Source organism: Hyperolius riggenbachi, chromosome 6 (genome assembly GCF_040937935.1).
Source record: "Hyperolius riggenbachi isolate aHypRig1 chromosome 6, aHypRig1.pri, whole genome shotgun sequence".
NCBI lineage: Eukaryota > Metazoa > Chordata > Amphibia > Anura > Hyperoliidae > Hyperolius > Hyperolius riggenbachi.
This window is the reverse complement of record NC_090651.1, coordinates 109,672,484-109,686,943: the sequence shown is the minus strand read 5'-3', so window position 1 is coordinate 109,686,943 and position 14,460 is coordinate 109,672,484. Positions and strand designations below refer to the sequence as shown.

General features: G+C 49.8%; 1 protein-coding gene across 3 annotated transcripts in view; it reads right to left on the bottom strand.

Moving 5' to 3' along the window:
* SNX7 (sorting nexin 7) overlaps window positions 1-13,899 on the bottom strand; it is a 167,071-nt gene extending 153,172 nt beyond the window's left edge. Inside the window, exon 1 of one of the 3 annotated variants that reach the window (XM_068239763.1) lies at window positions 13,676-13,899. In XM_068239763.1, the coding sequence (XP_068095864.1) occupies window positions 13,676-13,831 (156 nt within the window). In that variant the 5' untranslated portion in view covers window positions 13,832-13,899. Of the gene's footprint in view, window positions 1-13,469; window positions 13,610-13,675 lie in introns of those variants that run through there. The other 2 variants (XM_068239764.1, XM_068239765.1) reach the window with 2 other exon arrangements.
* Between the last annotated feature and the right edge of the window lie 561 nt (window positions 13,900-14,460).

The following is a 14,460-nucleotide window of genomic DNA, read 5'->3' as shown; positions in this document are numbered from 1 at the left end:
CCTCAGGTGCATTATGGGGCGAACCGAACTTCTTCCGCAAAACGTTCGCGTGCGGTACCCGCACGCGAACCACCTAAGTTCGCGCGAACCACGTTCGCCGGCGAACCGTTCGGCCCAACTCTACTTGATATGAGTTTTTACGGTTTAGTGAATCAAGCCCGATGTTTGATAAGCCTTTACCATCCATTTTCTTATAAGCGAGTTTCTTTTAATCACAAATTATGATTAGTTAGGAAATTTTGTCCACTAGTGTATTAAAACGTCAATTTCCGAACGTTCAGATGAATAACTATTCATAAATGATAGTTCAGTAAATTGCATCGTTAGTGGTCACCTTTACATTACCCATTTATATCATGCTAAAGAATAAGGAAGAAATGTCAGGTAATTTGTGGTTGAACTTTAAAAGTTATAAAAAAAAAAAAAAAAAAAAAAAAAAAAAAAAAATCACCTATCATCACTGGCCACTAATGTCATGTAACCTATAGAGGTTTTCATTCACCCTGTTGGATTTTGTACTTTTGTACCTATGGGCTAGAACACAAAATACCAGACACACTACAGCTCTGCACACACTAGGGGTAATTTATGAACCAAAATACAAACTTGCTTATCTTGTGTAGATCAAAGTACCTCAAAAATATTTTAGTGTTTTCCTTTGGTTTTGCACCTTTTCCATCTGCAGTTCTGGAGATTATTGGTAGGCTGGTGTATTCACACCATCCAGGTCTGGCCTACTGATTTGGTCAAGCCTGGGAATCAGTACCTCTTTATTTATTAGAGTATTGAGCCTTACCTTAGCACCCTATTGGCGATATACCAAGTTGCATTTAGGGGCCTTTTCCCCGTAGGGAATACATATCTATATAATCTCCCCCGAGTATCTATCCAGTATTTTGTAAGGCTTAGAAGGAACCTGAAGCGAGAGCTATATGGAGGCTGTCATATTAATTTCCTTTAAACAATACAAATTGCATGACAGTCCTGATGATCTCATTGACTTCAGTAGTGTCTGAATCACACACCTTAAACAAGCATGCAGCTAATCTGGTCAGATTACTTGCCAGAAACATATGCATGCAGCATACCAGGTGTTTCTGACATTATTGTCAGATCTGACAAGATTAGCTGCATGTTTCTGGTGAGAGTCATACTCTACTGTAGCCAAATAGATCACCAGGGTTGCCAGGCAACTGGTATTGTTTAAAATGAAATAGATATTGCAGCCTTCATATTATTCTCACTTCAGTTGTCCTTAAAGGGCATATCTAACCAATGTCAGTGATCAGGATAAGCTACTGTTTTTAAAGGGGTTCTGTAGGTGAGGGCTGAGGATAAAAACTGCCACTTACCTGGGGCATCTATCAGCCCCCTGTAGCAGTAATGTCCCACGCCGTCCTCCTCCGATCCGCCGTGATAGTGCGGCACGCCGCCCAACCTGCTTGCTTGCCCCCGCCATCGGAAGCTTACTGCGCAGGCGCAGTACAAGAAAAATTCGTACTGCGCCTGCACAGTAAGTTTCCGATGACGTGAACGGCAGCGCGCATTATTCGGCTATGTCAGACAAATAATTGCCCGGTGCCGGCGGCGGATCGGAGGACGGCGTGGGACATTACTGCTACATGGAGCAGATAGAAGCCCCAGGTAAGTGGCGTTTTTTATCCTCAGCCCCCTGCCTACAGAACCCCTTTAAGATCGATGTGGACAAATCTATGTTTCCTATAGCTTTGTACTGCATCAAATAGTACAAAGCTAGCAGTGGAAGCCATTTAATTGACATTCCATTAGATGTCTGAAGTTTGCCGGAATATCACAAGGTACATGGCAGTACTCGGGTAAACTATCAACAACAGTCAGATATTGATTGTTTACCTGATCTAAAGCCCACCTGTTAAGGTACACTAGGTATACTTCCTGGTGATATACAGCAGATTCGATCACTGTAATCGAATCTGCTGTGAAATCGTTAACACAAACCAGACAGAAAATTTCCCTTGATCGCCGGCGGGTCGGGAGTGCATCTCTAGCAGTGCTTGATTCAGTGACGACAGACGAAGCATAGCGGCAGCAATAATATCACCTGTCCACCGGCTCGAGTCCCCCTGTTCCGTGCTATCACTCCTTCATGTCCTCTTCACTTCCTATCCCATCCTGTGACAAGCCGAAGTTCAAACAGTAGAACGCCCTCTACTGTTTGAACTTCGGCTTGCCACAGGACAGAACAGGAAGTGAAGAGGACATGGAGGAAGCCAGAAAAAGCGACAGCAGGACCCGGGAACTCGCACCGGCGGACCGGTGAGATTTGTGCTGCTGGCCGCGGGAGTTCAAATGGGGGGAGACCTGGGGGCGGCAAGGCAGGTGACGGCAGCTCCACAGGTTTTGAACTGATTTCATGCTGAAATTATCTGTTGGTCGATCTGGTGGCTATCAACCGGTGTATGGCTACCTTTAGTGTATGGTGAGCTTAAACAGAAGGAGGCTGCTTTCCTTTTTAACAAAGAACACTACCTGGCTGTTCTGCTGATCCTCTGCCTTTAAGGCCCCGTTTCTACTAGCCACCCCGTGTCATACGAGACGCGCGGCGGCATTTCCTCTCCTGCGAGTACGACGCCGAATCCTGGAAGTCGTGGCATGCACGGCTATGGGAATCACTGTCACTTGCACGAACACTGACTGCAATGTCTGTCGAATCGATATGGCAAGCAGTTCGGATAGTGGCACTATTATTTCCTATGGTAGTTTCCCCGCGCGATTTGCCTGCATTTTGCTCTCCCATCATACACACACACCAGACTAGACTCGACTCGACTCTACTCTACTCTACTCTAATCAAAATTTAAATTAAATTATATAGCGCTGCCCACAGCACAGGGGGGGGGGGGGGGGGGATAGGCGGAAATGTTGGCTTAAGATTCAAGCACGTTATTGTGTAACTACAACAAAATTACTTTTCATGACAGCCCCACGGTGCATATAGGGAACATAATGTTAGTAACTTACCCGTGCTGCCACCTGTAGCTGATGCATTCCACGCAACACCACTACTTCCTCCTTCCCGGTTTAAAGGAGGAAATAGTGGAGTTACATGGACCGCAAGGGAAACGCATCGTCTATAGGTGGCATAGGCAAATTAACCCCTGTCTGCCTCGGGCAGCACTATCTAATTTAAATTTCACTTACGAGTAGCTACGTACTCGTAGCGAACATCACTACTAAACACCATCTTGCATGCTGGATCATCTAGCCTAAAGTTATTGCTCTTTCCATTGTTTCAACCCCAAAATTGGTTGAATCGTCGATTGGGTACTGTGACGCCGGGCGACGCCCAGTCGTCCGAGGATTCGCGGCCGAGTGTCCGATCGCAACCGTGATCGGAAAACTGACATTCTTTATTTTTAAAATAGAAGTTTTTCCTTCCTGCCTTCCCCCCCCCCCCTTTTGCCATGAGGGCTGAATGGGCCTGCGTTAGCATATGGCTAAAGCAACCTGGTTTAGCAAGAAATCCTGTTAAGGCTCCCGGAAAAGCTCTGGTGACACTAATGTGCTAATTGGGCAGAGCTGAAATACCAACAGAGTCTATTCAACAGGGGAAGCTAGCACAGCATGAGGTCTATTGACACCTACATTCCTCCCAGTCTTGACGGCACCGACTAAACTGAGTATGGAATGCATGGTGTTGATAACTTTGTCACATTTTGCAAATACCATCCATGGGAGGAATATGAAAATTACATAATTTTGTTTCCCTAATTCTGTAGAATATGGTGATACTAGACATAGCCAGGTAACCCGAGCAGGGGCTGAGATATGAATAATGGGGTCCCCGTGCGCCCCAAATATTGCAAGTTTGATGTCCTATGAACGTGTATTCTCAGCCCAATCTGAATATGAAATCGGTTTGCATGTGCGACAAAACCCCGGCGGGGTATGAAATTGGACATATTTTGTGGATGGCTGGAAGTTCCTCCCCTGAGAACTCACTGCCTGACACGCCCCTGGGCTGAGCTTGAGACTCCGCCCAGAAATCTCAGTGCTCAAAACTGATTGCATGAGGACCCCCAGCCAATTCCCCCACTTTCCATCATACCGAAAAGACTGCCACTGCTTGGGGAAATAGCAGTGGCCATCTTGCAGGCGGAGCAACGGCCATGTGGTTCGGCCATATTGCGAACTAACTGCAACAAAGGAACTTTGTCTTTTCCCGAACGGACTTTCCACAGAATCATAAGTATTCGTTCTTTTTATCCCTTTTTCTTTTATGTACTGTGTTATCACTGTCTCTCATCGTTTAATTGTTCACGATTGTCTGTATATATTAATTATTTATATTGTAACAAATAAAGGCTTTTTAAAAGGTCTTTACCTCTCAGTAAAACCTTCTATTCAGTATACACAGACGAGACCTAAACTTCCGAAGGGACGCTACTGTTTTGATAGATAGATAGGAATTGCACAGTTTTAACCGGTTGTTTGTTTCACAGGTCTATAGCCAGTTAGCAGTTATCTCTGGGCTGATAGAAAACAGAGATGGTGGCAAATCTACCCCTGGGTTGGAGTAAAAGTGTATTTTCGTAACCTCACAGGCTCCCTACTGCGTCGTGACGCTCAAACTCCGCCAATTCTACGCAGATTGCGTCCATAGCTCTCAATCTGTGTGCTAGAATCGGATCGGACGGTTTTGCGTGTTCACGGCCAGTGGGGCTCTTGTGACAGTGGTCGGCAGCGTTTGGGATCTGTGTGTGCTGATAGTATCTCAGGTAGGGCTATCGAATTAGCCCTATCGAGAAACGAACTAATTCGTTGGTAGTGACTGAGTGCAATATATTTTTCATATATACAGAGAGACTGTGTAACCAGTACCCCTCCCCTAAGTTTTCTTTTATTTGGCATGGAAATGTCCGGGAATTACAAGGTCATGGTCCTATCCGACCTGCAGAGTCTGTGCGAGGCGAGAGGCATGGACATCCGCGGCAAGAAACAGCAGGACCTGATAACGGACTTGTACCGATGGGATAGCCAGAATCTGCGGACGCTGGAGGTGTCCACTGTGGAGGACACCGGCTCATCTAACGCAAGTCGAGGGGAACCAGAGACTGAAGATCCTGTGCGTACCGAGGTTGAGCAACCCGCGGGCAATGCGGCAACAGATACGCAGGAGGCTGTCAGTGTGATCCCCGACCCCAGAACCCCTGAAAGTACTCGCCTGGAACCGGCCAGTACTGGACTGTCCAGTTATGTTGATCCAGTAATGCAGCAGGCATTGCAAAAGCTGATGGAAACTGATGTGGACAAGTACCTGCAGTACATGGCGGAGCAAAAGCGAGAGGAACGCCAATCTGCAGAGGCGCGGGAGAGACGACAGCATGAGCTGAACATGGCGAAAGTGCAGCAAGCCAGCCGGAGTTCAACGCCCAGCCTCCCTGCTGAAGGGACTGCCGCTCCAGTAAGTGCAAAATTTAAATTTGCTATTATCGAAAAAGACACTGACATTGACTTGTTTTTGAGGTCTTTCGAAAAGGCCTGCCGTCAGTATCGTCTGTCCCAAGACCAGTGGGCCAGACATCTGACACCCTTGCTGCGCTACAAAGCGCTTGATGCTTTCTCAGAGCTGCCTGTGGAAAAGGACAATGATTATACCGCTATAAAGGAGGCTATAATCACTAAGTACCAGCTGACGCCAGAAGCCTACCGGAAAAGGTTCAGGTCCTGGCAGAAAAAATCTACTGATTCTTATCAAGATGTGGTCAGCAGTCTGCTCACCACACTCCGCCAGTGGACGCTAGGCCTCACTAAAGGGTCTTACGGTGTCCTGGAGGACTTAATCGTCCTGGAGCAGTTTCTGAACATTTGCCCGGCTGATGTACGCCAGTTTGTGCTGGAGCGCCGACCGGCGTCAGCGACGGTCGCTGCAGACCTCGCTGAGACCTTTGCAACGACCAGGGTGCCGGAGACCCGCAGGACTGCCCCATCTAGCTGGAGAGGAGGTCAGTCCCACAATTTTGCAGACTCTCCTACCTCTGTGAGCCGTGCGCCCCAGAGGCCCTCCAGCGCAGCTGCTGCGTCCAGGCCTGCAGTAACAGAGGGCATCACCTGTCACTTTTGCCGCAAGCCCGGACACATGAAGTTTAACTGCCCGGAGCGGAGGCAGACCGCGCCAGCTCCTGCACCACCTACACCTCGCCCACGGCAACTGCCGCCAGCCAGCGCACCCCAGCCGGGAGCACCCAACAACGTCATGTTCGCAGGTGGGAGAGGGATCCACTCCGCTACGAGCAACCACCAGCTGGTTACAGTGAACGACCAGCTTGTTACCGGTTTCCGCGACACTGGAGCGGATGTCACCCTGGTGCGTGCGCACCTGGTCCCGACGGAAAATATCCTCCCTGACAAATACCTTACCCTCACTGGAGTGGGGGGCACTCTTTCTCGCATTCCCCAGGCTCGGGTGTCCATCGATTGGGGGGTGGGGGTTCAAGAGAAGGTTGTTGGGGTCCTGGACCAACTGCCGGTCCCAGTTTTGTTGGGGACCGACCTGGGCAAGCTTGTGTCCTATTATGAACCTGCCCCAAGCCCCTCAGACTGCCAGGAAGGAGACGGACTCTCCGCCCACACTAAGGTACTTTGCACCAAGGGGCAAGAACAGGGGGGAGGTGGGTTGAATGTGCCCAGTCCAGGGGTACCGAGTCCAATAGTACCTGTGTCACAGGTACCTGTGTTTGATATACCGATTGTTTGTGATGAAAATGTTGTTGTACCTGTCACTGTAATTCATGCATGCAGCCAGGATGTGAGTAATGCCAGTATGTGCCAGTCTGAAGGTGTACCTGTACTGGCAGTAACACGCAGCCGCGCTGCTCAGAACCTGGGCTCAGAGCAGGTGGAAGAGGTTCCGGCCTCCTCCCCCTCCTCTGACCACAGGGATGGTAGCCTTCAGCCACTAACTGCATATGCCACGGGCCAGCTGGCTGAGAGCGAGAGTGCTGCATTTGTGCAAGCACTCCAGACTGACCCTAGCCTCGAGGCACTCAGAAGGCAGGCTTCGGAGCCCCTCACGAATGAAGATACCTTCAAGGTATATTGGGAAGGTGGTAAGCTGTACAGCGAGCCTGTACAGCCCACCGAAGGTGAAACAAGTGTGGGTACCAAGTTGCTTGTGGTACCCAGTGCCTTCCGGGGGCATGTGCTGAAGTCCGCACATGACATTCCCCTGGCAGGGCACTTGGGAATCCACAAGACACTCGACCGTATCCAGGGTCATTTCTACTGGCCCAGGATGCGGATCGATGTGACCAACTATTGCCGCTCATGTACTGTTTGCCAAAAGGTAAAACGGGCTGGGAACCCCCGCAAGGCTCCCTTGTGTCCACTGCCAATCATAGGTGAGCCCTTTCACAGAGTGGCAGTCGACATAATTGGACCATTGCCCACTCCCAGCAGCAGTGGCAAAAGGTACATCCTGACGGTGGTGGATTACGCCACCCGCTATCCTGAGGCCATGGCGCTTTCCTCCCTGAGGGCGGACAAGGTAGCAGACGCGCTACTTAACATTTTCTCCCGAGTCGGGTTCCCTGCGGAGATGCTCTCCGATCAGGGATCCCAGTTTATGTCCGAACTCATGGAGGCCCTGTGCAAAAAGATACACATGACGCACATTGTCTCCAGTCCCTACCACCCGCAGACCAATGGACTGTGTGAACGGTTCAACGGGACGCTGAAGCAAATGCTGACCACGTTTGTTGAGTCGCAAGGTGGGGACTGGGAACGATACCTGCCTCATCTGTTGTTTGCGTACAGGGAGGTGCCGCAGGAGTCAACCGGGTTTTCCCCGTTTGAACTCCTGTATGGGAGGAATGTCCGAGGACCCTTACAATTGATGCGGGAGACATGGGAGGGCAAGGGCGACCCCACTGATGTCTCCGTGGTCGATTACGTCCTCAAGTTCAGGGACAAAATGGAGTCCCTGTCCGCAGTAGTGACCAACAACCTGGCCCAGGCTCAGGCCAAACAAAAAGCATGGTACGACCGCACTGCTGGAGAGCGGTCATTTGATGTGGGTGACAAGGTATATGCCCTTCTTCCCGTGAGGCAGAACAAGCTGCAAGCAGCCTGGGAGGGGCCTTTTACTGTAGTGCAGCGGTTAAACCCTCTGACGTATCTAGTGAACATGGGGGGCAGGAAGCAGAAGAGCTTTCATGTAAACATGCTGAAGGCCCACCATGACAGGACCCAGTATGCGCTGCCAGTGTGCAGCCGGTTAGAGCAGGGAGAGGCAGACCCCCTGTTAGACCTGCTGGCTGACGTACGAGATGTGGACGGCGACCTAAACGTCAATCCACAGCTCGCCTCAGCCCAGCAAGAGCAGTTACAGAAGGTGCTGGGCCAGTACCAGCACACCTTCTCCGGTATCCCGGGGCGGACCAGTATGGCGGTGCATGGGGTAGATACAGGTACCCATCCCCCCATCAGGCAATCCGCTTACCGTGTCTCTCCCGAGGTACAGGCGGACATGCAGAAGGAGGTGAGGGAGATGCTGGAGTTAGGGGTGGTTCAAAAGTCCAGTAGTGCCTGGGCAGCCCCTGTTGTCCTGGTCCCCAAGAAGGACCAGACAACTCGGTTCTGCGTAGACTACAGGAAACTGAACGCCATCACCACTACAGACGCCTACCCCATGCCTCGCATTGATGAGCTGCTAGATACACTGGCATCAGCCAGGTACCTATCAATCATGGATCTGAGCCGGGGGTATTGGCAGATACCACTTGCACCTGACGCGAGGCAAAAGTCGGCCTTCATCACCCCTTTCGGCCTCTTCGAGTTCACGATGATGCCCTTTGGGATGAAGAACGCCCCCGCCACGTTTCAGCGGGCCGTGAACGACCTGCTAGAGGGAATGCAAGGGTTCGCTGTAGCGTATCTGGATGACATTGCGGTGTTCAGCCCCACCTGGGAAGAACACCTCAAACACCTGTCCCAGGTACTAGAGAGGCTGGCCATGGCCAATCTGACGGTTAAACCGAGTAAGTGTCAGATTGGCATGACCGAGGTGCAGTACTTAGGTCACCGGGTGGGGGGTAACACCCTGAAACCTGACACGGGAAAGGTGGACGCCATCCTGGCATGGCCTCGACCTATCACGAAAAAGCAGGTCCAGGCGTTCCTGGGGACCGCCGGCTACTATAGGAAATTTGTTCCCGCCTATAGTACACTGGCGAAGCCCCTGACCGATGCCACTAGCAAGAAGCACCCCAAGGTTGTTAGCTGGACCCCCGCTTGCGAGAATGCCTTCCAGGCCTTGAAGCAGGCCCTCGCAAGCGCCCCTGTGCTTCAGGCCCCAGACTTCAGTCGTCGGTTTGTGGTGCAAACCGATGCCTCTGACTACGGTCTCGGCGCAGTCCTCAGCCAGGTGGATGGAAAGGGGGATGAACACCCTATCCTCTACCTGAGCCGGAAGCTCCTGCCCCGAGAGGTAGCCTACTCCACAACTGAAAAGGAGTGCCTGGCGATCGTGTGGGCCCTACAGAAACTGCAGTCGTATCTGTACGGCCGCTCCTTCACGATCGTCACTGATCACAATCCCCTGAGTTGGCTAAACCGTACTGCTGGAACCAACGGCAAGCTCCTACGGTGGAGCCTGTCATTGCAGCAGTACGACTTTACGATCCAACACAAAGCAGGCAGCCGACACCAAAACGCTGATGGGCTGTCGCGGTGTCAGGGGGAACCCGACCCAACAGCGCCAATAGCTGCTACGGAAGGCGTCCTGTTGACACCTCCCTGAGCAGAGCTCGGGAAGGGGGAGGTGTGACGCCGGGCGACGCCCAGTCGTCCGAGGATTCGCGGCCGAGTGTCCGATCGCAACCGTGATCGGAAAACTGACATTCTTTATTTTTAAAATAGAAGTTTTTCCTTCCTGCCTTCCCCCCCCCCCTTTTGCCATGAGGGCTGAATGGGCCTGCGTTAGCATATGGCTAAAGCAACCTGGTTTAGCAAGAAATCCTGTTAAGGCTCCCGGAAAAGCTCTGGTGACACTAATGTGCTAATTGGGCAGAGCTGAAATACCAACAGAGTCTATTCAACAGGGGAAGCTAGCACAGCATGAGGTCTATTGACACCTACATTCCTCCCAGTCTTGACGGCACCGACTAAACTGAGTATGGAATGCATGGTGTTGATAACTTTGTCACATTTTGCAAATACCATCCATGGGAGGAATATGAAAATTACATAATTTTGTTTCCCTAATTCTGTAGAATATGGTGATACTAGACATAGCCAGGTAACCCGAGCAGGGGCTGAGATATGAATAATGGGGTCCCCGTGCGCCCCAAATATTGCAAGTTTGATGTCCTATGAACGTGTATTCTCAGCCCAATCTGAATATGAAATCGGTTTGCATGTGCGACAAAACCCCGGCGGGGTATGAAATTGGACATATTTTGTGGATGGCTGGAAGTTCCTCCCCTGAGAACTCACTGCCTGACACGCCCCTGGGCTGAGCTTGAGACTCCGCCCAGAAATCTCAGTGCTCAAAACTGATTGCATGAGGACCCCCAGCCAATTCCCCCACTTTCCATCATACCGAAAAGACTGCCACTGCTTGGGGAAATAGCAGTGGCCATCTTGCAGGCGGAGCAACGGCCATGTGGTTCGGCCATATTGCGAACTAACTGCAACAAAGGAACTTTGTCTTTTCCCGAACGGACTTTCCACAGAATCATAAGTATTCGTTCTTTTTATCCCTTTTTCTTTTATGTACTGTGTTATCACTGTCTCTCATCGTTTAATTGTTCACGATTGTCTGTATATATTAATTATTTATATTGTAACAAATAAAGGCTTTTTAAAAGGTCTTTACCTCTCAGTAAAACCTTCTATTCAGTATACACAGACGAGACCTAAACTTCCGAAGGGACGCTACTGTTTTGATAGATAGATAGGAATTGCACAGTTTTAACCGGTTGTTTGTTTCACAGGTCTATAGCCAGTTAGCAGTTATCTCTGGGCTGATAGAAAACAGAGATGGTGGCAAATCTACCCCTGGGTTGGAGTAAAAGTGTATTTTCGTAACCTCACAGGCTCCCTACTGCGTCGTGACGCTCAAACTCCGCCAATTCTACGCAGATTGCGTCCATAGCTCTCAATCTGTGTGCTAGAATCGGATCGGACGGTTTTGCGTGTTCACGGCCAGTGGGGCTCTTGTGACAGGTACGCTTTTGGCAGCCCCAATTTTCATCCAATTCGAATAACAATTATCAAATTGGATGGTCGATCGGCTGCTAAATCAGATGTATGGGCAACTTGTTTTTTTTTTTTTTTTTTGCTCTATAAGGCCTCTTTCACACGGGCAGTTGATAGGCAGTGAAATGCCTCTCAAACTCTCACAACACTGCTCACTGCTGCCTGGTAACTGCTCACTGCTGCCTGGTAACTGCTCACTGCTGCCTGGTAACTGCTTGCTGAGCACACAGTTCAACTGCCAGTAGAAAAGAGCCCTCAGAACTAGAATTAGCAGGAACTGAACCAGCTAATCAGATTCAAAAAGTTAATGATTACAATATGAAAAGGCTAATGATTAATTACCCGACAGCTGCCAATAAATAAATCATTAGCTTTCCTAATCCGATTAGCCCTGCACAAAGATCCAGTTCAGTGCCTGCTAATTCCAGTAAAGAAAAAAAAAGTCAAACTTTATATCAAACCTCTATCTACTTTTTTTGGAGATTTAAAAGCTAATTTTTACTACCTGATACACCGCCCCTTAACCTCACCTTCCATGTAACTGTATACGGGCTCTTTTACATTACATGCAATTTCAATGCGATTTTAGGCTTCTAGTAGGCCTAGTGCATAAAAAAAACAAGGATGGTTAATGAGTTGTAAATAGATCCATCTTGCATGTACATTTCATGCTATTTTGTATGAAATTAGACAGGAAGTCCAATTCCAAAGTGCATTTTGTTTGCATTAAAAGGAATACTTAAGGTTTAAAATAAAATGATATTAACTTACCTTGGGCTTCTTCCAGCACCCTGGACACGTCCTGTGCTCACAACATCCTCCTGGTCGCCTCTGGCCAGCAGCGGCCACCCCCACAAAGCTGGCTGGTCGCCGACAGTTGGTGGCTACTGCGCATGCGCGACCTCGAGCCGTGCACACCTTGGCTGCGCTCCTGTGGCCGGGAGCATTCTGTGCATGCGCAGTAGGCAGAAATTGCTAATGCCCAGAACGCTCCTGGCCGTGGGAGTGCGATCAAGATGCGCATAACTTGGGGTCGCACATGCTCAGTAGCTGCCAACTTTTTCAGGGGTTGCTGCTGCTGGCTGGAGGAAACTAGGAGGACAAAGTGGGCACAGGACGAGTCCAGGGGGCTGGAAAAAGCCCCAGTTCCGTTTAAATCATTTTTAGCCTTAAAGTGGACCTGAACTCAGAACGCCTCTCTGCTATAAAAGATACACAACAGCATAATAACTTAAAAAAAAACAAAAAAAAAACATGTATTTGTTAAATCCTAAAATACATTTGCAGAGTTTCTACTTCCTGATTCATTGAAGCAGACATTGGGCTCTATTCATAAAACTTTCCCGCAAGTTTTCCGCTCAAAACAGCGGACTTTCCCGGCCATTTATCCAAGTGGGGATTCATAAAAGCTGTTCCCGCATGAAAATCTACAATCCCCCAGCAGAGCGAGAAATTTCCGCCTTCTCCAGTGTTTTTCTAGATTTATCTAGAAAAAAGTAACAAAATGGCCATTCATAAAGATTAGAGGAAGCGGTATGTGGACGGGAAATACCGCTTCCTCTGATTTTGCGGATTACATACAAGTGAATGGGACAGACCTCCCAGAGAGAGCAGTGCACGGAGGGACTCTGCCGGCTGAAGTGTTTCCGCATGCCTTCCGACAGCTTACCGCCAGCCTTCAGCGGGAGATCTCCGCTCTTGCATCGCAGCTGGCAAGATTTTTATGAATTACCACCCAGAAGTCTAAAATACCGCTGCGGTATTTTCCCTCCAGGAGTTTTTTCGCCAAACATTTTTTATGAATAGAGCCCATATTGTTTACAGCCTGTGCTTTCAAATGGGCTTATCTGCTCATCAGCCATAGGCAGTCATGTGACACAGGGGATGATCAAATTACAACTTGTGATTAGACACAAATGAATAAGACAGGCTAAACTCCCTAAATACATACAGGGTGCATTTCTCTATGTTGCCCTTCTGTCCTGTGCAAGAGTTCAGGTCCACTTGAAGTATTCCTTTAAATCTGGAAACAAGTTAAAATTATTATCTCTAGTGCCTACACAACACTATTGCAGGAGTTGAGTAAATCAAAGACACTTTGAAAAGCCGTCACCCAAACTGTCCATAAACGTTCCCCAGAGTGACTGCCTACGATATAATTAGATATTCATTAGAAAAGGTCTCTCTGATCACTTTCAAAAAGAAAAAAAATGTTCCAATATAGCTGTTACCCGCTAGGCTGCACATACTCGACTTCTCCACAGCCCAGAGGAGAGTCCCCGTACCATGCATACATCATACGCCCGCGGTACCCCGTGCAGCAGCGCCCCGGAGCCGCCTGGCACAGCTGGAATGCCAGCACCCCCCCTCCAGCTGCCACACAGGAGTCGGGAAAGTTTGCTGTAGTCACTAGTCAGAGCCCCGCCCCTCGCTGTACCTTGCTGAACACCTCCAGGTCGTCGTCCTCGTCAAATCGCAGCGCGTCAGGGGAGAGCGGCAGGGCGGAGAGCAGGGAGCTGTGCTCGGCTGTCATGTAGCCCGGGGAGGCGGAGAGGAGCGCTGCTGAGCTGCCGTTATCACACTCTGGCTCCATCACGGCTGTCCGTCCCGGCTGGAGAGACAGAACTGAGCGGGGAGGGATGGAAGTGATGTCAGGCCTGGGCAGGAGGGGGCGGGCTGTGGCTTCTCTAGTATACTGTACAGGGATGGGGATGACACAGGAGGAGCCTCTCTACTGTATGCTGTACAGGGACTGGGATGACACTACTGTGTGCTGCGCTGTGTGTACAGGGATGGGGATGACACAGGAGGAGTCTCTACTGTATGCTGTACAGGGATGGGGATGACACAGGAGGAGCCTCTCTACTGTATGCTGTACAGGGACTGGGATGACACTACTGTGTGCTGCGCTGTGTGTACAGGGATGGGGATGACACAGGAGGAGTCTCTACGCTGTACAGGGATGGGGATGACACAGGAGGAGTCTCTACTGTATGCTGTACAGGGATGGGGATGACACAGGAGGAGCCTCTCTACTGTATGCTGTACAGGGACTGGGATGACACTACTGTGTGCTGCGCTGTGTGTACAGGGATGGGGATGACACAGGAGGAGTCTCTATGCTGTACAGGGATGGGGATGACACAGGAGGAGTCTCTACTGTATGCTGTACAGGGATGGGGATGACACAGGAGGAGCCTCTCTACTGTATGCTGTACAGGG